This window comes from Diabrotica virgifera, chromosome 3 (assembly GCF_917563875.1).
Source record: "Diabrotica virgifera virgifera chromosome 3, PGI_DIABVI_V3a".
In the NCBI taxonomy this organism is placed as follows: domain Eukaryota; kingdom Metazoa; phylum Arthropoda; class Insecta; order Coleoptera; family Chrysomelidae; genus Diabrotica; species Diabrotica virgifera.
The window spans coordinates 34,888,858-34,912,861 of NC_065445.1; the positions used below are offsets into that span (position 1 = coordinate 34,888,858).

General features: G+C 32.4%; 1 protein-coding gene across 1 annotated transcript; it reads left to right on the top strand.

Moving 5' to 3' along the window:
• The first annotated feature begins 1,099 nt into the window (after nucleotides 1-1,099).
• LOC114344972 (pre-mRNA-splicing factor Slu7) lies at nucleotides 1,100-22,521 on the top strand. The gene is made up of 6 exons (XM_028295793.2): nucleotides 1,100-1,538; nucleotides 5,106-5,296; nucleotides 8,953-9,264; nucleotides 9,358-9,639; nucleotides 11,556-11,703; nucleotides 22,034-22,521. Exons 1-6 carry the CDS (start codon nucleotides 1,221-1,223, stop codon nucleotides 22,448-22,450), a joined length of 1,668 nt encoding a protein of 555 aa, XP_028151594.2. The 5' UTR covers nucleotides 1,100-1,220; the 3' UTR covers nucleotides 22,451-22,521.
• The last annotated feature ends 1,483 nt before the right edge of the window (nucleotides 22,522-24,004 follow it).

Sequence of the window (24,004 nt, forward strand, 5' to 3'; positions counted from 1 at the left end):
AGTAAAAAAACCGGTTTTAGGTTAAAACCGGTAGGTTTTTCCCATCCCTAATTAATTGTGGTGATCACTGTATTTCTTAAATTAATACAAGATTTGTTTGTTTTGCTTTATTAATAGACAACTTAAAATCAATAAAATTTTAAATCTATTTACTCAAATAGACTAAAATACTCCCTAATCGGGAGTTTTTGTGCACACAAATACGTAAACGTAACGCATCTTTTTGACATATACGCTTGCGCATTAATGGTTGAACTCCCGTATCGCGATACGTATTACCTAAGGTTACGGGCTGGTACGTTAGGTTCATACGCATCCCTATCGAGCCGAAAGTCACCGAATGCACACGAGGATCTTGCCCGATTACCTACCAAATGAACATTTCATCAGCGTACTATATTAATATATCTACGTCATACGTTATTGGTATCCACCATGATACAAACCAAAGACGTATGACTTTGATATATTAATATTATGTGACACATGACAGAAGCTCGAAACAAATGACAATCGATGAAAAGCTCTATTGTCTCAGAATTGTATTCTGTTTTTAGCAACCCAACCAAAGTTGACATTGACAGTTTTGACAGTAATTAAATGATAGTGATCGCATTGTTGATTAGCGTTCGAACAACCGGCCCTTAATGATTTATCACGTGATTTATCATATATGACTTTTCCCATGACGAGCCGCATGCAAATGCTTATGATAAAACACAATCCTTTTGAGAAAATCATATGACAAATCACACAATGTAAGTACAGTAACATGTAAATGTAAATTTCACTTCATGACCAAATCATATGACAAATTACATGATAAATCATGTAATGTAAAGTCGACTTTATCCAAATAACTCACTCAATCAATCTACAATCTAAATTACTTAAAATGGAAGCTGACATAGATTTTGTCTTTTTTAAATTCTTAAGTTGAGAAGATTTTATCAAATTATCCATTATCATTTCAAATAAAAGACTAAAATCAACTCTTGGGACCTCTATGCCCTGTTGCCAATCTTGCCTGGTCGGTTCATAAACTTAGAAAATGATATTCTATGCACTATCTGTCAGTTGTCAAATAGAGAATAAAGAAGTCAAAGTCAAAGTGAAGTCAAAAGCCACACTCAAATGTCAAAACAGATGTAAATGGAAATGAAAATTGTAAATATTGTAATAAAATAAAATAACATCGTAGTTATTTGTTATTTTTCATAATGGCTACCAATCACCAAAACCTTCCAATTTCGAGTATCCTTAAATCAAAAAGTGAGGTTGATGATGAACCAAAGAAGAAATCAAGAGAAGATTGGCGTAAAGCCAAGGAGCTTGAAGAAGCCAGAAAAGCTGGTACAGCTCCGGCTGCAGTCGATGAAGAAGGAAAAGATATCAACCCCCACATTCCACAGTACATTTCTAATGCACCTTGGTATTATGGCACATCTGGACCTACCCTTAAACATCAAAGGCCCCAAGAAGAGAAACAGAAGGAGTACTCAAACATCGACGAATGGTACAAGCGGGGTGTTGACACTGTAAGTTTCATTTTATGTCTAAAGAATTGAAAAATGTGATATCTTTTTAACGTAACAATTTTCATTAAAATTCTGTTTGCCTTTATCTCTGTGTAGGTAGGATAGGCTTCCCTAATTACATTTTTCCACAAGATATCTTGATCATACAATACCAATCCTCTTATCCTATTATCGTCTTATCCAATATCTTGATCATACAATAACATGTCATCCCTAAACATCTCCTGCTAGATCTTCTTTGTTCTTCCTCTCCTACTCCTTCCAGGAACCTGCAGATCAACAATTGAATGCTATGCTGAAACAACGTTGTAAACGCCAAATCACATTTTGTTGACAAATTGAAAAAGACACTTTATAATTGATTATTTTGAACAAAAAAATATTTATGAGCGTAATATGATAGACTATAGGATGCATAACATTAATATCAACAAAAATAACCTTAGGTTATACAAAACAACGTGTTAAATCCCTGTCGGTTAAAACGTAATGTGGAAGTAAGGTGGTTAAAACGTTGTTTTAGAAATAAAAAATGAAGTACACGTGAAAAAGAAACGTTTTTTACCTCTATTAATTTAGGTAATTATTGAATTGGTTATACTAACATCCATTTTAGCTTGAAATGACAAATTACACAATTGAAAACGTTGCTTTACAAAACACATGCAAAAAATTTGACACGAAAGATGACCCACTTTAACACATACAACGTTGTTACACTGAAAGTTGAAGATTGACTAATTTTCAAACTACCAAAACAGGCAAGTTAAGTCTCATATTATTCCCCACAGTCAGCAGTACATTATTTTGCACATTTAGAAAGTTGTTCCATGAAAAACCCACATATGAAAGTATTGGCGGTTACAACGTTGTTCCAGCATAGCATTCAATTGTGTCAGTTAACTCAACTGGCTTTATATCAAATTCTTTATTTAATAAACTTTCAGAGTACTTTTTCCATCTCTTTTTGATTTATTTATTTATTTATTTATTTATTTATTCACGGGCAAGCCCTATTCAGATATAAATGTTACAGTGTTCTAAATTATATAACATAATTATACAATTATATACTTAACATTAATGTTAACCAATTATATAACATAAATTATCATAACATAGCAAAGTGGTTTGAAAGAAAATAATTATATGAGTAGTACAGTTACAAAAAAGAAAAAGAAAAAAAAGAATAAGATAACATATAGGTCAGTACAATTACAAACAAAATATATCACCTAAATCAGTTCAGAAATGTTCCAAGGTATAACGGTTCTGAGTTATCTAATACATATATGTCATGTAACACCAACCACAATACAAAAGCTCCGACCGAAAATATTAAAAAGTTAAAAAGTTAGGGAAGAAATATTAGGTCTGGATCCCGCGTGTGAAAAAAAAGTTGATTAATAGCAAGCTGAAAATTTGTTAATAGCTTAAGGGTGTCTAGTCAGACAAACTTTGATATATGGGAACACTGGAACAGGGGAAGTTTTAATTGTGGAACAGGTTAAAAATTTGGAACGGTCAGCCCACGAAAACGGCACATGTATTTTGTCCGACAGAACAGACTTAAACTCTCCGAACAGAGATTAAACTCTCATGCAAAAATCAGACTGTTATTTATCACCAAATGGGCATTTTAATGAGTGGAACATGTGGAATATTTCAAATGACAGGAATTATGACAGGTGATAAATAGCAGTCTGATTTTTGCATGGGAGTTTAATCTCTGTTCGGAGAGTTTAAGTCTGTTCTGTCGGACAAAATAAATGTGCCGTTTTCGTGGTCTGACTGTTCCAAATTTTTAACCTGTTCCACAATTAAAACTGCCCCTGTTCCAGTGTTCCCATACATCAAAATTTAACCGACTAGACACCCTTAAGCTATTAACAAATTTTCAGCTTGCTATTAATCAACTTTTTTTTCATACGCGGGATCCAGACCTATATGGTTTTTGAAGCGGGAAACTGATATATTAAAAATTTCGAGGTTATTTAATGAGTTAGCTAATCGAAGAGCTCTAGGAATAAATGTGTTGTAAGAATAATTGAACCTATGAAAAGAGACATAAAAGGTTTGCACCTGCCTAGTCGAACGACTGGGGACAAATAGAGATATTTTGGAGAGAAGCTCGGGGTAGTTACACAGCCCGTTGATAATTTTAAATAAAATTATTAAGTCTCTTTGTTTTCTGCGTACCTCAAGAGGAGTTAAGTTCAGTATGCGCTCTAATACAGAATAGTCATAGTATACATGCATCTTAGTAGCAGTATATCTCAGAAAATTAATTATTAATTAATTTTTGATATCCTTTTCACGAATTAGTATTTTGTTATTATTATCTCTGATACATCTAATATGATTAACACGTTCAGCCCCGGGTGGCATCAATATGATGTCTTACTAAACAGTCTGGATCACTCTGATGACAGTGAGGCGTCACTCTGATGCCACACTACAGTGATGAAAAACAAATTATAACACTAGGACTGAACTTGTTAACCCTTTTAGTCATCATGTTCGTTTAAATGAAATTCAACTTTTAAGCCCGAAGGATAGCTAATTTCCATTTTTACGTTGAATCACTGTAATCATCTCAACTAACATCGTCTCTGGACGTTGTACTAGGCATACTAATGTTTATAGGGGAAATTTCTCTAAAAAAATCATATAGTTCAACTTCCAAGTTTTAATTGCCAACAAAAACTCATGACTGAAAGGGTTAAAATCTTTTGCTTTCTTTGCTCTATGTTTGGCTATTTTGTATATTTTTGTTTCGCCTTCTCTGGTATCAAGTTGATCATGTAGATTTAGAAGTATAAGATTCTGCTTTAGCTTTTGCTACTGCTACTTTCTCTTCCTTTTTGGTGACCATATAATTTTGAAGATCTGTGTCCAACCTATTTTCTTGCCACCGTTTATATACTTAATTTTCTCTCTTCTTTGATTTTCTCTTGTACTTCGTTTGACCGCCACCAAGTCTCTTTATTCTCAAACTTCTTTTCTGGCATTTTTAATCGTATTACAATAGCAGTAGATATCTCTAATGATACTCGCCATCTTCCTCTCTTTCTCCTATGGTGCTACAGCCCAAGTTGGGTCCTGGTCTCCCCCAGCATCCGCCTCCAAGTATCTCTCTCTAGCTGCTCTTCTTCAGTTGTCCACCCTCAATATCTCTTTAGCATTAGTTCTCACTTTGTCTATCTACCTCTTCCTTGGTCTTCCTGCTGGTCGATGTCCCACCATAGTGCTGCTAAGTATTTTACTAGGTGTTCTGTTGTTATCCATTCTTATAAGGTGTCCTGCCTAGCGCAATCTTTGTATTTTTGCATAATTTGCTATAGAGGGTTCTCTGTAATTTGGCTGGTTCTCTGGCCACCTTCCCCCAAATTGTATTAGGGTATCCTTTCATGTTCCAACACATTGTTTCTACTATCCTTGCCCTGAGTAGACTTTCTGTCTCATCATTTAACATCCACCATTTGATTTTTTGTAATTATCTCTGATATTTTGGTTTTTAATCTAACAATTTTGATTGTACAACTAATTTTTAATTTTTTGTTGCAGTCAAAAATAGTTACTAAATATCGTAAAGGTGCATGTGAAAATTGTGGAGCTATGACTCATAAAAAGAAAGATTGTATGGAAAGACCTCGCAAAGTTGGAGCCAAATTTTCCGGGGCAAATATTGCACCAGATGAATTTGCCCAGAAAAACTTAGCGTTGAGCTTTGATGGAAAAAGAGATCGATGGAGTGGGTAGGTATATTTTGAAATTTGTTTGTTACTCATCATTAGCTGTTTTGAGTCCACTGCCGAACATAGGACTCCCGTAAATAATTCCATTGCATCCAATCTTGACCACCCTGAATTCTTACTCTCTTATTCCTTATGTTTAATCCCAGCCCTGTAATATATTTCTACATTTATGGAAAAAATACTTATAGTAATTAGGGAGCTAATTAAGTATCTATTATCAGTATCTACTATGTAAGAGAATTTAGGATAATTAACTTATCGGATCCTGGTGTTCTATGAGATTGATTGATTTATTACGATTGTAAGATATTTATAGTATGTAAAATGATTGTAAAATAGTTAAGTATTACTTTAAATGCGTTGAAATAGTTAATTCTTATAATTTCTATTACACTATTCACTTCAATAATTTAACTGCTTTTTTTATCTATCTTAATTATTTAGCTCAAAGCCCAACACAATGTGGCTTTCACAACCATCAAATCGCACCTCCGCTCAGAGTGTCATAAGTCAAAAAAGCAAAGTTTCGAGAAAATGATGTTTAAAGTTTGTCCTACAGCATTTTCGGGTTTAATTCAAAAAGCATTAAAATTAGAATAATAACTATTTTAGTCAGTTACAATCGTTTTTGAAGCTCTATAAAATAGTGTATTAAGTGTAATATTAAAAATATTAAAAAAAACAATTTTTTTTGAGTTGTGACAGATAAAATAACGAAAAATTTACGAAATATTATTTATCAAAAGTGACACTTGCAGTACAGACTATAATATCATTATTATCTGTTTAACAGACTTAGGTATACTTTTTATTGATGTAACTTTAAATACTAGTTACAACATTAAACACAAAATACTGCAAAAAGAAAGATAGATAAGTGATAAATGTATCACTTTTCTAGAGCACATACTCAGATTGTTTTGAATAAAGTAATCACATATGCTGTCTTAACTCGACAAACGACGCTTTATACAAATCTTAGATAGACAAATGCTTTGCACAAGTTGATATGTGACACTGTTTGTGTTTGGTGCGTCGTTGATTTTGGAAAATCGTATAGTGACACTAGTGTCGTCTAATGATAAATATTTGACCCATATACGTGACAATTTGTGAGATTGGAGTTTATAGTTTTATTAAACTGTTGGTGCAATAAAACCAATTTTAAAATTTTTTGAGTTATGACACTCTTTGAGTGGAAGTGCGAAATATTAATGAGTTTCTAGATTCTCTTTCCCTCCGTGCCTCATTCTTCCTTTTCTAACTCCCTCTCTCTCTCTTATCTCTATAACTGAATGTTAAAGAAGTTAAGTTTTCCATTTTAGTGGTGATTTTAAGGGTTGCCAGGTTTAAACCAACATGCTTAAAACCTTGGTTTAAACCAACTGATTTTTAAGAAAAAAACCTGGTTTTTTATTGAACCTCCAAACTGGTGTTTTTATTTAGTTTTTAATACAGCTGCCGCAAATAAAGAAAATTAAGATAAATAAATTCTATTTTTTTTTTACTTTTGAACTTAGTTATTATGAGTTTTATTAAGTTTGATGATTTTTTTTTGTTATATTAATTTTTTGTGTATGTAAATAAAAATAAAAGTTATCTTAATCATGTTTTTCATTGTTTATTACTACTATTTTATAAAATGATTTATTAATTTTTAAAGTATTTAGTTAGACTTACATATTATTATAGTTTTTATCAGATAAACCTGGTTTAAACCAAACTACCTGTTTTTTTTGGAAAAAACCTTGGTTTTTGCCAACCCTGGTGATTTTCCATTTTTTAATTTAATTTTCCATTTCCAAAAATCGTTTTTTCCGATTATAGCGCCATCTATCCATAATTCTAATAAATGTCTCAAATAAAAGTTAATTATTTTTACGTAAGAAATCCAAATCTGCAATAAAAAATTGGGGTTTCGATTTAAGATTTTAAAGTTACCACCACCCACACTCCACCTCTAGGGGGTGGGTGGTGGGGTCGTGTTTAAGGCTATGGGTACATAATTCGCAAATATTTTACGTGTATCCCTACTTTTTCTGTCTTTACACGGCAAATTACGTGTAGTAAAATTCACACTGGTGTGGATATGTAAACATTACTAGAATGTCATTCTACTTGAAAATGTCATAATTAATTTAAAGAGATGGCTTTTGAATGTTCTTGGATAACTGTTATTTTTATAATTGCAAATTATTAATTCAGTTAATAAATGTGATAATTTTTTCACTAACTATGTTTTCAGTGATTGTAATAATTTATTTGTACAACAAAAACTAATAATCAATCGAGAAAAGAGGAAAAGTGTTAAAGTGATTTTTTAATATGTTGTTATTTTGGAACGCTTACAATTTTGAACATCTCTAGCAACAAAATACTTGGATCACAGGATATATCTGATGTATTCTCTGCTTGGATCTTCCACAAATAATACACAATAAATAACTTTTTATTAAGTTCACGTCTTAAATCAATTATTTATCAAATACACTATATATCAATAATATTTAATCAATTTCTCAAAATATTCCCGATGCAATGTCAAATATTTAAAATTGTCACTGATTGTCAGTGTCTGACTGACAATATATGCTGACAATATTATATTCGGTTGAGTGCGTTGTAAGACAAAGACAGATTTGGAAAATATTACCACGGCATTGTGTTCATTTTTTTCAAATCCTGAAAAAACCAATAAATATTTTTGAAAAATTTAAACGCAGAATGAAAGACTAAATTATTACCGAGGGCCGAAAGTCCCTTAGAATAAATAAAATTTTATTTTGAATGAGATATTTGAAATTAAAAATCACACTAAATTTTCTCTTAGTTTTTTTACCCCTGTAACTTATTAAAATAAACATTATAGAAGTTCTCAGGGACTTTCGGCCCTCGCTAATAACGTAATTTTCATTCTGCGTTTAAATTTTTCAAAAATACGTATTAGTTTTCTCAGGATTCGAAAAAAATGAATCCCTATTTGAATAGCATTGCAGCCGAAAATACGTACCGATCCTCGTTAAGATTTTAAAGAACCCACCTCCGAGGGGGTCGTATTCGGTGTCATTCGATAGATTTGCGATAATATTGCGGGGTTCCTATTTAAATTTTAAAGATATCCTCTCCATAGGAGGTCGTGTTTGGTATCATTCAATAGATTTTTGAGAAATATTTAACACATATTTTTCAATTTTTTGATCTGATCATTTCGCAAAATACCTATTTGTTTTTTTTTGTGAAAATTTGTGACTTCTGTGAAATTTTCTTCTGCCCAGCTCAAATTTTGTCAGATTTTTTAAATACATATACACTGTTCTTCGTGTACCTAACTTACTTTGTCTTAATCTAACGTTTTTCGAGTTTTTCTAAGGATAGATTTTTTTTACGGACTCCCCAATGCGCGCCTCTGTATTAAGAGTCCATATATATGGTAGGGTATTTACAGGGTACAAGATTTCTCCCCATGTGATTTTCTGATGTGCTCGAGTAATGTGTAAAATCCCTGCTTATTCTCCCCTATCATTAGGAAATAACGTAAACTGGCTGATTAACTAGATCAGTGCATTTTAAGTCTTAAAGTATATTAAGACAAAATAAAAGTTTTATTTTTTTCTATATTTATAATTGTATTAATATTTAAATATATTGTTTTACAGATATGACCCATCTGAGCACAAAGCAGTAATAGAAGAGTTCCAGAAAGTTGAGGAAGCTAAAAGACAACTGAAGGCTGATAAGTTAAATGCAAACGAATCTTCTGACGATGAAGAAAAAGATGAGGACAAATATGTAGATGAAGTTGATATGCCTGGTACTAAAGTAGACAGCAAACAGAGAATTACTGTAAGAAATTTGAGGATAAGAGAAGACACTGCAAAATACTTGAGGAATCTTGATTTAGGTTCTGCTTATTATGATCCCAAGACAAGATCTATGAGGGAAAACCCTAATCCTGAAAAAGATGCTACGTAAGTATTGATACTACTAAACACTGACATTATATTATAAAAAATAATGCATGTTGTCAAAAAACATGATTTATAAATAATATTACATTATAGGTACAGTGGAGAGAATTTCGTTCGTTTTACAGGCGATACCACCAATCATGCGAAGGCTCAGTTATTTGCTTGGGAAGCGTATGAAAAGGGTGTGGATGTTCATCTTTTAGCCGAACCAACAAAACTAGAACTGCTCAAAAAAGAATACGAGAAAAAGAAGGAACAGGTCAAATCAACAATTCAAGGCAGTGTGCTCGATAAGTATGGAGGACAGGAACATTTAGAAGCACCACCAAAAAGCTTGTTGTTGGCTCAATCAGAAGTTTATGTGGAATATTCGAGGTAAGTGTAGTTACAAAGTTATTTTATATATTAATGTAATTATATCATGATTCGTTACATAAAAAATATTGAAAACTACTAAGCTATTTTAAAAATGGTATTACAGGCTAATCCATTTGAAAAACTAAAATTCCCTATATTATCAGAAAATAGAAATCTGACAACAATGCATATACGCAAAATTCAGTGTTCCAAACACTTGCCTCATATTGTATGTAAGAACATTTTTCATTCCAATTGAGTGTTGAAGGAGTGCAAACAAAATATACAGGGTGTTTGGTAAAGAATGGGTCATAGCTTAACCTCAAATTCCTGAGCTTAAAATAGGTCGATATAAGCTAACTTACCTTAGTACCAAAGTTGATAATAACCGAAATACCGGGTGTCAAAGATAAACTTTAATTTTATTTATTCTTAAATGTTTCCTGACAGACATGGGATAATAACACGAAATTTGGTAAGCGGGGGTTTTTTGGGATGAGAAATCTAAATTCGTCACCAAAAATGATATATTACCCAGAGGGCGCTACATACGTCTTTCAGCGCTCATTTAATACGTTCAATTTTTTTTATTCCCCACTCCACATACTTTTTGAATCAAAATTTTTATTCTCTTAATATTTTTACTTAAAAAAGGTATACTACATTCATCTCGCTAAACCTAACTGTTTTCGAGATAAATGCATTTTAAATCTGCGATACAACATCATTGCATAATATTTATCATTGTAGTTAAATAGACCCGAAAAATAAACTTGAAACCATATTAAATGTGCCAGTTCTTATATTTATGTCATTACATCGCAAATTCCATTTGAGGAAATTTACAATACATTTTTGTAAATTTTTATGGTTTTAAGTTATTTTTCAGGTGTAACTTAATAATATTTAATTAATCAAAAAATCATGTTGCCTCGAAAACGGTCGAGTTTAGCGAGATGAATGTAGCATACCTTTTTTAAGTAAAAATATTTGGAGAATAAAAGTTTTGATTCAAAAAGTATGTAGAGTGGGTAATAAAAAAAAGAATGTGTGTGTACTTTGTATGCACGTAAGAAGTTATACTTCTATTTTAATATAATCTAACTTCATATTATGATTTCAACGAAATCAATATACCTATCTACTTTAAACCGTTTTTTTGTATTGTATTTAAATATTAAACTAATTTTAGAAAGAACAAAAAGAATACCAAAAATAAAAAAAAGGATATGACTTTGTCAGGATTCGAACAGGGGACCTCTCGATCCCTAAACGAATGCTCTACCAATCAGCTACCACCGCTTTTGTATTCAGTCGATCATTTCTCGGACATAATTACAATCACGGTGACAGATACATTAATTGAAAATAAACATTTTCAATAATACTTATTAGGAGGAAGACAAATCCACAGACATAAAAATTATAATAAATATATTTACTAAAAACACTAATAATATATTCTTTTCACGCACACCTTATTTGCGCTACATAACTTAAAAGATGTAGCGACTAATACCATACTGTCGGTGTGCGCATGCTCCATGAAATGTAAAAATTCACCCGCGTGCCTATAGAAGTATAACTTAAAAAAATTGAACCTATTAAATGAGTGCTGAAAGGCGTATGTGGCGCCCTCTGGGTATACATCATTTTTGGTGGCGAATTTAGATTTCTTGTCCCAAAAAAATCCCTACTTACCAAGATTTTGTGTAATTATCCCATGTCTGTAAGGAAATATTCAAGAATAAATAAAAGTTTAACTTTGACATCCTGTATTTCGGTTATTATCAACTTTCGTACTAAGGTAAGTTAGCTTAAATCAACCTATTTTAATCCCAGAAATCTAAGGTTAAGCTATGGCCCATTCTTTACCAAACACCCTGTATATAAAACATTTACTTCCAAATTTATAAGAAAGATTGTTTTTTTAGATCTGGTAGGGTTATTACTGGAGCGGAAAAAGAAGTTATTAGATCCAAATATGAAGAAGATGTGTACATAAACAACCACACATCAGTGTGGGGATCGTATTGGAGAGGAGGACAATGGGGATACAAATGTTGTCACTCTTTCATAAAGGTAAAATAAATTATGATATGACACAATAATTTTTGTATCAACGAAAATGTCCTTTTACATAATGTTTTTCCAATGTAAAATGTCACTATATTGGCGACCATCATGACAATCTGTACCCTGAAAAGATTTGTGGTTGTTGTATTGAACCACATATAGTCCGTCCGCTATAACTTTTCCCATGCGGTACGATTAATTTTCAATCAAATGAAGTCAAAACATAAATTGAAACGAACGTCGATGTGTATATACATTTTGTATACTGTATACTATATACTACACACATCGGCGTACGTTTCACTTTCTGTTTTGACTTAATTTGATTGAAAATGAATCGTACCGCATGGGAAAAGTTATAGCGGACGGACTATACATAGATTTTTCAGCCAGGAAATCCTTTGCCTGTGGAAGGAAATTCTTTTCCTCCTACTTTTCTCTGTAAAATTAGTTGCAGCGATCCATATATCTCGCTATTACTCATGATGTGACCAAAGTATTCGATTTTGACGGTTTTTGTTGTGGTTAACAGCTCTTATTCTTTGTGTATTCTTACTAAAACGTACTGATCAGTATCTTCAGGATTTGACAATAAAGCCACATTTCGAAAGTCAATTTTTTTGCAGGTGGCATCTGTGAGAGTCCATGACTCAACTCCGTACAATAGTATAGGAAAGATGTGATATCGTAGTAGCCTGATTGTTATGGGTATTGATAAATCATGGCATTCCCAATGGTCCCAATTTTCGTCAACATTCGCATTGGCATCATCCAGATTTAGATGGTATGAAAAGCTTTGTGATAGTAAACTTACGTGCATAGAAATAGGCCCACTTAAAAATTTGGTCATTTTTGATGTCTCGTATTTCCTAAACCTGTTGGCCGATTTAAGTGATTTTTTTAATATGTTATAGCCTGATTCTTTGACAATATTACTGTAATAATATTATTGCTAAACAGGTAGATTTTTATTGTATACCGGGTGTTCGAATCGAACTGTATTTTTTTCTCAAAGTTCGCATCACACTGTGGAATATTCTAGAATTAATAAAATACTGAAATTAAAACCCAACTATAGCCTCAGGTTTTCTTAACATTCTATTTTTTGATTCATTCGTTTATGTTAGATATTAAAAAAGTTAGGTACTTGTTCTTCTTCTAACAACTAGACATGTTCTTCATCAATACAGAAAAAATAGTGACAGTTTGCTTTATAAACGTATGTTTGCAAATGTTTCGTTTCCGAGATACGGGATGTTGAATTTTTTCTTACAAACTAACGATTTATTTATTGCTCTAAAACCAGTTGAGATATGCAAATGAAATTTAGTAGGTTTTAAGACATAGTTATTGCCGATTATTTGACACAAAACTAAGAATTTAATATTCACCATTGGCGCGCATGCGGGTAATATGACCTATCATATTACCCGTATGCACGCCAATGGTCAATATAAAAATATTAATTGTATGTCAAAAAATGTGCAATAACTACGTCTTAATACCCACCAAAATTCATTTGCATATCTCAACCGGTTTTAAAGCAATAAATAAATCGTCAGTTTGTAGGAAAAAATTCAACACCCCGTATCTATAAAACGAAGTGTTCGCGGACATATGTTTATAAAACAAAAGGTCATTATTTTTTATGCATAATTACCCCTTAAAGTTTGGCATATTTATTTAAAAACAAGGCTATTTGTTAAAGTACCTAACTTTTTTATTATCCAACATAAGGGAATGAATCAAAAAACAGAATGTTAAGAAAACCTGACGCTATAGTTGGGTTTTAATTTCAGTATTTTATAAATGCTAGAATAGTCCACAGGGTGTTGCGCGTAATTTTGAGAAAAAAATACAGTTAGATTTGTAGACCCGGTATACAATAAAAGTTTACCTATTTAGCAACAATATTATTACAGCGATATTGTTAAAGAATCAGGCTATAACATATTAAAAAGTCACTTAAATCGGCCAACAGGTTTAGGAAATACGAGTAATCAAAAATGAGCAAATTGTTAAGTGGGCCGATTTCTCACGTAAGTTTATATAAAAGCCATATATACTCCATCTAATTTACTTACCGTTGCACGTCATCCGCGTCATAGCCCGTGACGTCACATGATACCAACACGAAATATTTAGGCGGTAGGTGTGTTCTTTTTTAGAATCACTTTGCCGAGTACACTGGCATTACAGCCACTAGACATATTTTATTATATACGCGTAGAAATAATATTTAAAGATTTCTATTAATGTTAACTTAATGAAATACACAATAATATGTTTCATTTAATTTGTATAAATGGATTATAAAGCGTTTTTATGAAGCACATTTGTTCGGAATACACTGTAACTATAATCGAACGAAGGTGATATTTTGGCATAAATTGGTAACATTTAATTGACAGTTGCGGTGATGACACTTCATATTTGTTTATATTTTTTACTATAAGTATTTTATTCATTATAGTTACTGTTTTTATTATTTACTTTAACTTAAGATTATAACTTAATTCTTGTTTTCTATTTCTAAAGTTTTTATTTATTTACATTGAATATTAATTTGTTTTGCTGTATAATCCACTTTCGCAAACATTTTGTGGTGTATTTGATTTAAAATGAATTCAAGAATTTTTTGTAATTGGGCAACAATGTCAACTTAGATCTCTAACGTAGATAATGACGTGCAACGGTAAGTAAATTAGACGGACTGTATATTCGGATGTTGCATTTCCTACTGTGTCAAAGCCTTTTCTATGTCCAGCTTACTCAACCAATAGATAAAGTTCAACTTTTCCTGTCAAACGACTCGTTTTATTCATATTATAGGACCATTTTCCTTTAGAATTTACCAGCTGAACAGACGGGGTCGTGAATTGTAAGTTTTTTGAATTCCCTCTTGTCTTCTTCGCTTCAGCATCCATCTGGTTTGCAATTTTTAGAAGCCATGGAGGTGTTACCAGGAAAATGGTCCAATTAGTTTTCAATTAAATATCTTTTAGGAATATTTTGGATATTTTTAAATATTTTTATTAGGTTGAAAACTTTGACTTTCATTTAGCAGATGTCGCTAGGCACCTACTCCATAACGTCAGTTGCAATGCGGAGATAAACTCTCGGAGTTTCGTCACTTGGGGCAGAGAGCAGCAAACCTACGCTTCTCTGATGATGACTCCAAATAGAGTCGAAAATCGTCGATTTAGAGTGCTGGTTGGCGCTCTCTGTACTAAGTGAAAAATAAGACAGTTTTGCCTTCGGGTCATTCCATTTCAAATCACTCAATTTTGGAGCAAAAAAAATTTTGGACTTCCGATTTGTCTGAAAATTGATATATAGCCTCTGCGGGACGTAAAAATAAGATATTTAAGGTCAAAAAATCTTCTTCTTTTTTTCTCAAAATGTTATTTTATGCGATTTTACAGTGATTTGGTGTTTATACAAATTTGCATTTTCTATCGTAAAGTATCGATGGAAAACATAATATTTTAATAAAAGGGACTCAAAAATGTCATTATATGGCATTATAACAAGTTACTTTGATTCAAAACAAGCTTTTGATCAAATTTTATAGTGTAGAAAACGTTAAAATACCGTTTTTTACATTTTTCTCCATTCCCAAAATACATCATAACCGATTTGGCTGAAAATTTGCCCACAGATAGACAAAACATGGTACTTTAAGTGGTGATAAGGATTTGAATTATATTACATTACCAAAAAAGTTACATGCAATATTACAGTCAAAAATAACCCGTGTTGAGCTGCCCCCCCCCCCACTTGCAAAAATTAAAAAACAAATAGCCCTGATTTATGAGCTATTTATGAGCTTTCATATTCCGCAAACTAAAAATTTTGAGCTCGTTCCACTGAGCAGGAATTTAATACTTTAGTGGGGGGGCTGAGTCAGCCCCCCCCCACTACTTAAAAATAGGAATATTGAATCGGTTTTTGCGGCAGAATTACGAGCTATTTATGAGCTCTTGAAATTATATAGTTTCGATTTTTGAGCTCATCCCCTTCACCCACAAACAACCCCTTAATTGATTTAACTTAAGAGAAAAATGCTGAGAAAACTTAAAATATATCGTATTGCGGATATAATTCCTATAGCTTATATACTCTAAGAATAAACTATTAAATCACGTGCATTTCGATTATTGAGCTACAACCCCTTCGCAAGAAAACCACCCTATCTTCCTGGCTTAAGAGAAAGTTGTACTTAAATGCATTAAATTAATTATTTGGCGACTACATATTATTTAATAATTTATAAGCTTCCAAATTACGCGCATTTAGATCAGTAAATTGCAATTTATTTTGTATAGTGCAGTCACTAAAGGTAAAACTCAACGATTACCTTCAATTTCGGAGAAACCTTCATCGATTTTCACGAAAATTGGTCAGTGGTTAAAGGATACCTCATGAAACAAAGGTGACATGGTACCACCTTGCGTCCTTACCCTGAGGGTGGATACCGCCCCTTCTCGGGGGGAAAATTATTTTATAAAAAATAACTGCACAAATCTATAAACAAATTATAAGCAAAATTTATTATATAAAGTTATTAAAATAAGTCGATACTATTTTAAGCTATTAAAGATCAAAAATTTTAATTATTCGTGAAAAAAATGCATGTTTTGAAACGGTTTTTCGTAGTTTAATTCATATAGCTTGTATTAAGAATAAACTCTTCAATCACGCGCCTTTCGATTATTGAGCTACAACCCCTTCGCAAGAAAACCATCCCATATTCCCGGCTGTATTTAAAATAATTTAAATTAATTATATGGCGACTAGATATCGTTTAATAATATATGAGCTCGCAAAATATACGCATTTCAATTATTGAATTGCCATTTTCTTTCTATAGTGCAGTCACTGAAGGTAAAAATCAACTATGACCTTCGATTTCGGTAAATCTCCATTCATTTTCACGAAAATTGGTGAGCGCATAGAGGATACGCCAAGAAAGAAAATTACAAATAACAACTTAGCCGGGGGTATATGTCACCCCTTCTCGGGGGTGAAAATTACTTTATTAAAAATAACCCCACAAATCAAGAGAGGGACAAATTCTAAGCAAAATAAATTTCACCCCCGAAAAGGGGCGGTATCCACCCTCAGGGTAAAGGCGCAAGGTGGTACCATGTCACCTTTGTTTCTTGACGTATCCTCTAACCACTGACCAATTTTCGTGAAAATCGATGAAGGTTCACCGAAATTGAAGGTAATCGTTGATTTTTACCTTCAGTGACTGCACTATACAAAATAAATTGCAATTTACTGATCTAAATGCGCGTAATTTGGAAGCTTATAAATTATTAAATAATATGTAGTCGCCAAATAAATATTTTAATGCATTTTAAGTACAACTTTCTCTTAAGCCGGGAAGATAGGGTGGTTTTCTTGCGAAGGGGTTGTAGCTCAATAATCAAAATGCACGTGATTTAGTAGTTTATTCTTATAGTATATAAGCTATAGGAATTATATCCGCAATACGATATATTTTAAGTTTTCTCAGCATTTTTCTCTTAAATTAAATCAATTAAAGGGTTGTTTGGGGATGAAGGGGATAAGCTCAAAAATCGAAACTATATAATTTCAAGAGCTCATAAATAGCTCGTAATTCTGCCGCAAAAACCGTTTCAATATTCCTATTTTTAAGTAACTCAGCCCCCCCCCCCCCCCACTAAAGTATTAAATTTCTGCTCAGTGGAACGAGCTCAAAAGTTTTAGTGTGCGGAATATGAAAGCTCATAAATAGCTCATAAATAGCTCATAAATCAAGGCTATTTGTTTTTTGATTTTTGCAAGTGGGGGGGGGGGCAGCTCAACACGGGTTCAAAAATATAAGCGTCTACTGTAAGTACAATTAACTCGAAATTATCGACCTCACGACAAAAATTGTTAAAATTAAATTGTAATAATTGTAAATACGATTTATTTGGAACAATTTCAGTTCCTACCATTTTTGTCGAAAAGTTAAAAATGGCGGAGATATTGAGCAAAACAGATTCTGCTTTAAAATCAAGATGGCGGCTAACGTAACGGAGGAATTCATTCGTGATTTTAAATTTAGGCTACTATTGACTCTCCTTAAGATCGGAAAAATAAAATTTTGGGCAGCTCGGCATTCAAGGTCAAATGCTATCCCGACTGGACTAATCCTACTTTTGAGTCTGATATTACTGCATGTAACTTTTTTGGTATTGTAATATAATTTAAATCCTTCTAACCACTTAAAGTCCTATCTTTTGGCTATCTGTGGGCAAATTTTCAGCCAAATCGATGATGATGTATTTTGGGAATGGAGGAAAATGTAAAAAACGGTATTTTAACGTTTTTTACACTATAAAATTTGATCAAAAACTTGTTTTGATTCAAAATAACTTGTTATAACTTGCCATATAATGACATTTTTGAATCCTTTCTATTAAAATATGATGTTTTTCATTGATACTTTACGACAGAAAATGCAAATTTGTTTAAATAAACACCACATCACTGCAAAATCGCATAAAATAACATTTTGAGAAAAAAGAAGAAGATTTTTTGACCTTAAATATCTTATTTTTACGTCCCGCAGAAGCTATATACCAATTTTCAGACAAATCGGAGTTCCAAAATTTTTTGCCTGAGTGATTTGACATGGAATGTACCCTTCGCATTGCAACTGAATAAAAATGGTATACATTTTTATTTTATTCATATTATGTTATTTGGCAATTTATATATTATGTGAAACAACAGACTGGTGAGTCTGTAGTTCTGTATGTTCATCTTATTGCGATTTTGTATAAAACATAACTTTTACATCTTCTAGTTTTCCAGTATTTTTAGTATGGTATCACTAGACCCAAACCCAGACATCCAAAGTGAAAGTTATCCTCCAACACCAAATTGTTCTATATGGTCCACACATAATGTTCAGAAAAAAGTCACATCATTTTGAGCGTCGGGTTTGGGGGAGAGGGGGGAGAAATCAGTAAATTCGTAGTTTTTTAGGGGTTTAGTCAATATTTCTAAAACTATGCGGTTTAGCATGAACAACGTTCTATACAAAAATGTTCTACATCAAATTTGAAATAAAAAATGTCCTATGTATAATCCTTCTAAAATGAACGGTTCCAAAGTTACGGAGGTATTATAGTATAATTGGTCCAAAAAAAGGTCTAACCCAAACATCCAAAGTAAAAGTTTTCCTCCAACACCAAATTGTTCTATATGGTCCGCATATTGTTCAGTAAAAAGTTACACCTTTTTGAGCGTCCGGTTTGGGGGTGGGAGATGGGGGAGAAGTCGGTAAATTAGTAGTTTTTTTTACGTTTTTCGTCAATATTTCTAAAACTATGCTTTAGCGTAAACAATGTTCTATACAAAAATGTTCTACATATAATTTAAAACAAAAAAGGTCCATACATAATTGTTATAAAATCAACGGTTCCAGAGTTACGGAGGGTGAAAAGTGGTTTTCGATAATTTTTATATTTTTTGGGCAATTTATAATATTATTACCGATGAAAGAAATTTTCTTTAACAGGATTGTGTTTTGTAAATAAAATTTGCTATTTCAGTGGCCGATGGTATGTTAGTGATAAGCCCTTGAAGAAACGTCAACCTCACCACCCAAAATCATCATCAATTGCCCAAAAAATATAAAAAGTATCTAAAACCTCCTCTTTTCACCCTCCGTAACTCTGGAACCGTTGATTTTATAACGATTATGTATAGGATCTTTTTTGTTTTAAATTTTATGTAGAACATTTTTGTATAGAACGTTGTTTACGCTAAAGCATAGTTTTAGAAATATTGTCGAAACACGTAAAAAACTACTAATTTACCGATTTCTTCCCCATCTCCCCCCCCCCCCCCCAAACCGGAGGCTCAAAATGGTGTAACTTTTTACTGAACAATATGTGAACCATATAGAAATTTGGTGTTCGAGGAAAACTTTTACTTTGGATGTCTGGGTTAGGCCTTTTTTGGACCAATTATACTATACTACCTCCGTAACTTTGGAACCGTTCATTTTAGAAGGATTATTCATATATAGCACCTTTTTTATTTCAAATTTAATGTAGATATTTTTGTATAGAGGGTTGTTCACGCTAAACCGCATAGTTTTAGAAATATTGACGAAAAACGTATAGCCCAGGGCGCATCTGTTTTGAGATGGACGTTGAGAGGTGACTCAAATTTTTGTGTAGAAATTGCTTGAAAATAAATCAAATAATAATATTTGAGTTATCCTCCCTCTCAAAAAGGTCCGGAACATTGTTTAAATAATCAAAATGTCAAAAATTGAAGGAAAAATTCGATTTTTTTCTTCGTTTTTTGATTATAACTTTAAAAGTATTCATTTCCGAGAAAAGTTGTACTGACATAAAAGTTGCGTAATTAAATTTCCTACAATATAGAATTGGTTAAAAATTTAAAAAATAGTCACCCTAGTTGCAAAATAGCAATAATTGCGAAAAAACCATACAAAAACAAGTATTCGCATTTTACGTTTTTCAACCATTAATGCTACACTTAGGACCTTCATATTTCACCCAGAAAAACGTTATGATAGAGTAAAACAATACTGTAAATTTCATTAAGATCGGTTTAATAGATTTTGCAATTCAGCTTTCGCAAAAAAAATTCATTTTTTCAAAATGTTACAGGACTGAAAATAAAGCAGATAGCAAGTTGAAATTTTTTTTGCTTATAGAGGTGTACTGTACCTTTCATTTGCAATTTTCAAAATTAAAATCGATTAATTACCCCGGCGTCAGAAAATTTTTGAAATAAACAATAATTTTTGGTGCTACGCGCAGGACAGCGGTGTTCGATTCACACAAGTTGATTTCCACCAAAATTTCTTCCAATCTTTATCTAATATATTATTTTCTTACTCTATATTTTGTTGTATTTTAATATTTTAATTCCACAAAAATCAAACTAATTTTATTATTGTTTATGAAATATTGTTTAAACAATTGCATATGTTTAAAAATAATAAACTTTTATTATTTAAGTTCAAATATATGAACAAAGAAAGTTTTTGCTAATAAAAGTGTTATTTCAAAGGATAGAGTATGTGTTTTTATTTTGCAATAAACAAATTTATTTATTTATATCGAAATGTAATAAAAATTAAAATGTATCAATCGTTATCAAAGGTCATTGGAATGCCCAATCAGAGCAAACTATCCGCTGTCCTGCGCGTAGCACCAATAATTAATGTTTATTTAAAAAAATTCCTGACACCGTGGTAGTTAATCGATTTTAATTTTGCAAAATTGCAAATGAAAGGTACAGTACACTTCTATACGCAAAAAAATTTTCAACTTGCTATCTGCTTTATTTTCAGTCCTGTAACATTTTGAAAAAATGAATTTTTTTTACGAAAGCTGGATTGCAAAATTAATTTTGCAAAATCTATTGAACCGATCTTAATGAAATTTACAGTATTGTTTTACTGTATCATAAAGTTTTTCAGGGTGAAACATGAAGGTCCTAAGTGTAGAATAAATGGTTGAAAAACGTAAAATGCGAATACTTGTTTTTGTATGGTTTTTACGAAATTATTGCTATTTTGCAACAAGGGTGACTATTTTTTAAATTTTTAACCAATTCTATATTGTAGGAAATTTAATTACGCAACTTTTATGTCAGTACAACTTTTCTCGTAAATGAATACTTTTAAAGTTATAATCAAAAAACCAAGAAAAAAATCGAATTTTTCCTTAATTTTTTGACATTTTGATTATTTAAACAATGTTCCGGACCTTTTTGAGAGGGAGGATAACTCAAATATTATTATTTGATTTATTTTCAAGCAATTTCTGCAAAAAAATTTGAGTCACCTCTCAACGTCCAAATGTACTAATATTTTTACAAATGCGCCCTGGTCTAGTAAGAAACTACGAATTTGCCGATTTCTCCCCCTTCTCCCCGAAGCCGACGCTCAAAATGGTGTGACTTTTTTCTGAACATTATGTGTACTGTATACAACAATTTGGTGTTGGAGGATAACTGTCACTTTGGATGTCTGGGTTATGCCATCTTTTGGATCAATTGTATCATACTATTTGGCTCCTAGTACATTTATTTAACAAAGTTTTTGTGTTTCTGGTATATTTTCTGCCATTTTCAGCACTCCGAGATTAGAAACCGACGGAAGAAAGAGAAGTGTTGTTCAATACCAGTTATGTTCTAAACATCTTTATCAAAACAATACATTTTTATTATTTACATCTCCTGGATCAACTTTTGGAATAAGGCATAGTTTTTAAGTTTACCATGTTTTGCTTTCTTCTAATTTTTTAAATGTCTTCTTATTTTTTAGAATTCCTATTGCCTAGGCGAGGCAGGAAAAGCGGTTAACGCTCCTGTAACCCAAGATATTCCAAAAGATCAAGACGTTGGTGAAACAGGCAGTACAAAGGAAGCTGGGATATCAGACGGTGAAAGCGAAGATAGTAGTTCCAGTAATTCATCAGAAGGCGAGAAACTGAAGAAGAAACAGAGAAGATTAAAGAAAAAGGAAAAGAAGGCAAAGAAAAAGGAGAAGAAAGCAAAAGAAAAATTAAAGAAAAAACAGGAAAAAGAAAAGGCCCCAGAAATAGACGAGGAAATAATGTTGGACGATAGAAAAAGGCCGTACAACAGTATGTTTGACGCTAAAAAACCCACAGAGGAAGAAATGGAGGAATATTATAAAAAGAGAAAGAGGGATGAAGATCCTATGAACAACTTTATGTAAATAAATAGTGTCTCTGTAAAAATCAATATTTATTAAATATAAAACACAATAAAAAAATCTATATAGTTTTACTGCATTATATCAATTCAATATTTTCTTCTGAAACATTCTTTTTCCATCATTCTCTTTGTCTTATCCCTATGCTGGGTCAGCTTCCCTAATTGCATTTCTCCATACAATTCTATCTTGGGTCATATCAATGTTAATCCCCTTTACCAACATGTCCTGCCTTATCGTCTCCCCCAGGTCTTCTTTGGTCTTCCTCTCCTACTCCTTCCAGGAATCTGCACTTCAGCTATTCTTCATATTGGGTGATTAACTTCTCGACGTTGAACATGACCAAACCATCTTAACCTATGCTCTCTCATTTTGGCATCAATTGGTGCCACACCTAGACTTCCCCTAATATACTCATTTCTAATTTTATCCTTCTTTGTCACTCCACTCATCCATCTAAGCATTCTCATTTCCGCCACATGCATTCGTTGTTCCTCTTTCTTTTTCACTGCCCAACATTCAGTTCCGTGCATCGTAGCCGGTCTTATGGCTGTTTTATAGAATTTTCCCTTCAGCTTCATTGGAATTTTTCTGTCACACAACACACCACTCGCTTCTTTCCACTTCATCCATCCAGCCCTAATTCTACTGCATGCATCTCCATCTATTTTTCCATTACTCTGTAATACCGATCCTAGGTACTTAAAACTATTGCTTTTCACAATCATTTCACCATCCAAATATACCATTTTATTTGTAGTAACTCCATCTTTAAATGAACATTCCAAATACTCTGTTTTTGTCCTACTAACTTTTAAACCTTTTTCCTCCAGAGCTTGTCTCCACTGTTCCAGTTTTTGTTCTAAGTCTCTTTCACTATTTCCTATTAACACTACATCATCAGCATACATTAGGCACCATGGAGTACTACCCTGTAGTTTCGCTTTTATCTGGTCCAAAACTAATGAGAATAAATAAGGACTAAGCACCGAGCCTTGGTGCAATCCTACTTTCACCTGAAACATTCTTTTTTATTTCATAGATAATACTTAGACTAATACTAAAGGAAAGCAAATTAATTCTATCTATCTATATAAAAATAATACTCTATTACTTTAAGACTATACTAATTCAACTAACAGGAAGAATCGATCGGCGTCATTTAGATACAGGTAGGAAGCACTACTAAGTTAAAGAACTAACACTTATCATGTGTGACCAACTACAATCCGGTCGAATTCGGGACAAGGCTGAAAAAAAAGTACCTGAAATCCGGGACTTTTCAATGAAAATCGGGCCACCATCCTTGATTAAGGCATCCTGCTTATGTGTTAATTCCACACTTCTTTTCTGTTCTTTATCCAGGTATTTATATTGTCTACCCCACATATTATTAATTAGATCCAGAATTGAAATGGCACGGTCTACATTTATCAAGCTGAGATCCTTGCTGTGCTGCAGTGATCTCAGTTTGGGAACAAAGATGTGGATAGTGAGGTGCTACTGTATGGAGTTGAAGCGTGGACACTGACGCAAGCAACTGAAAAGCGGATTGAA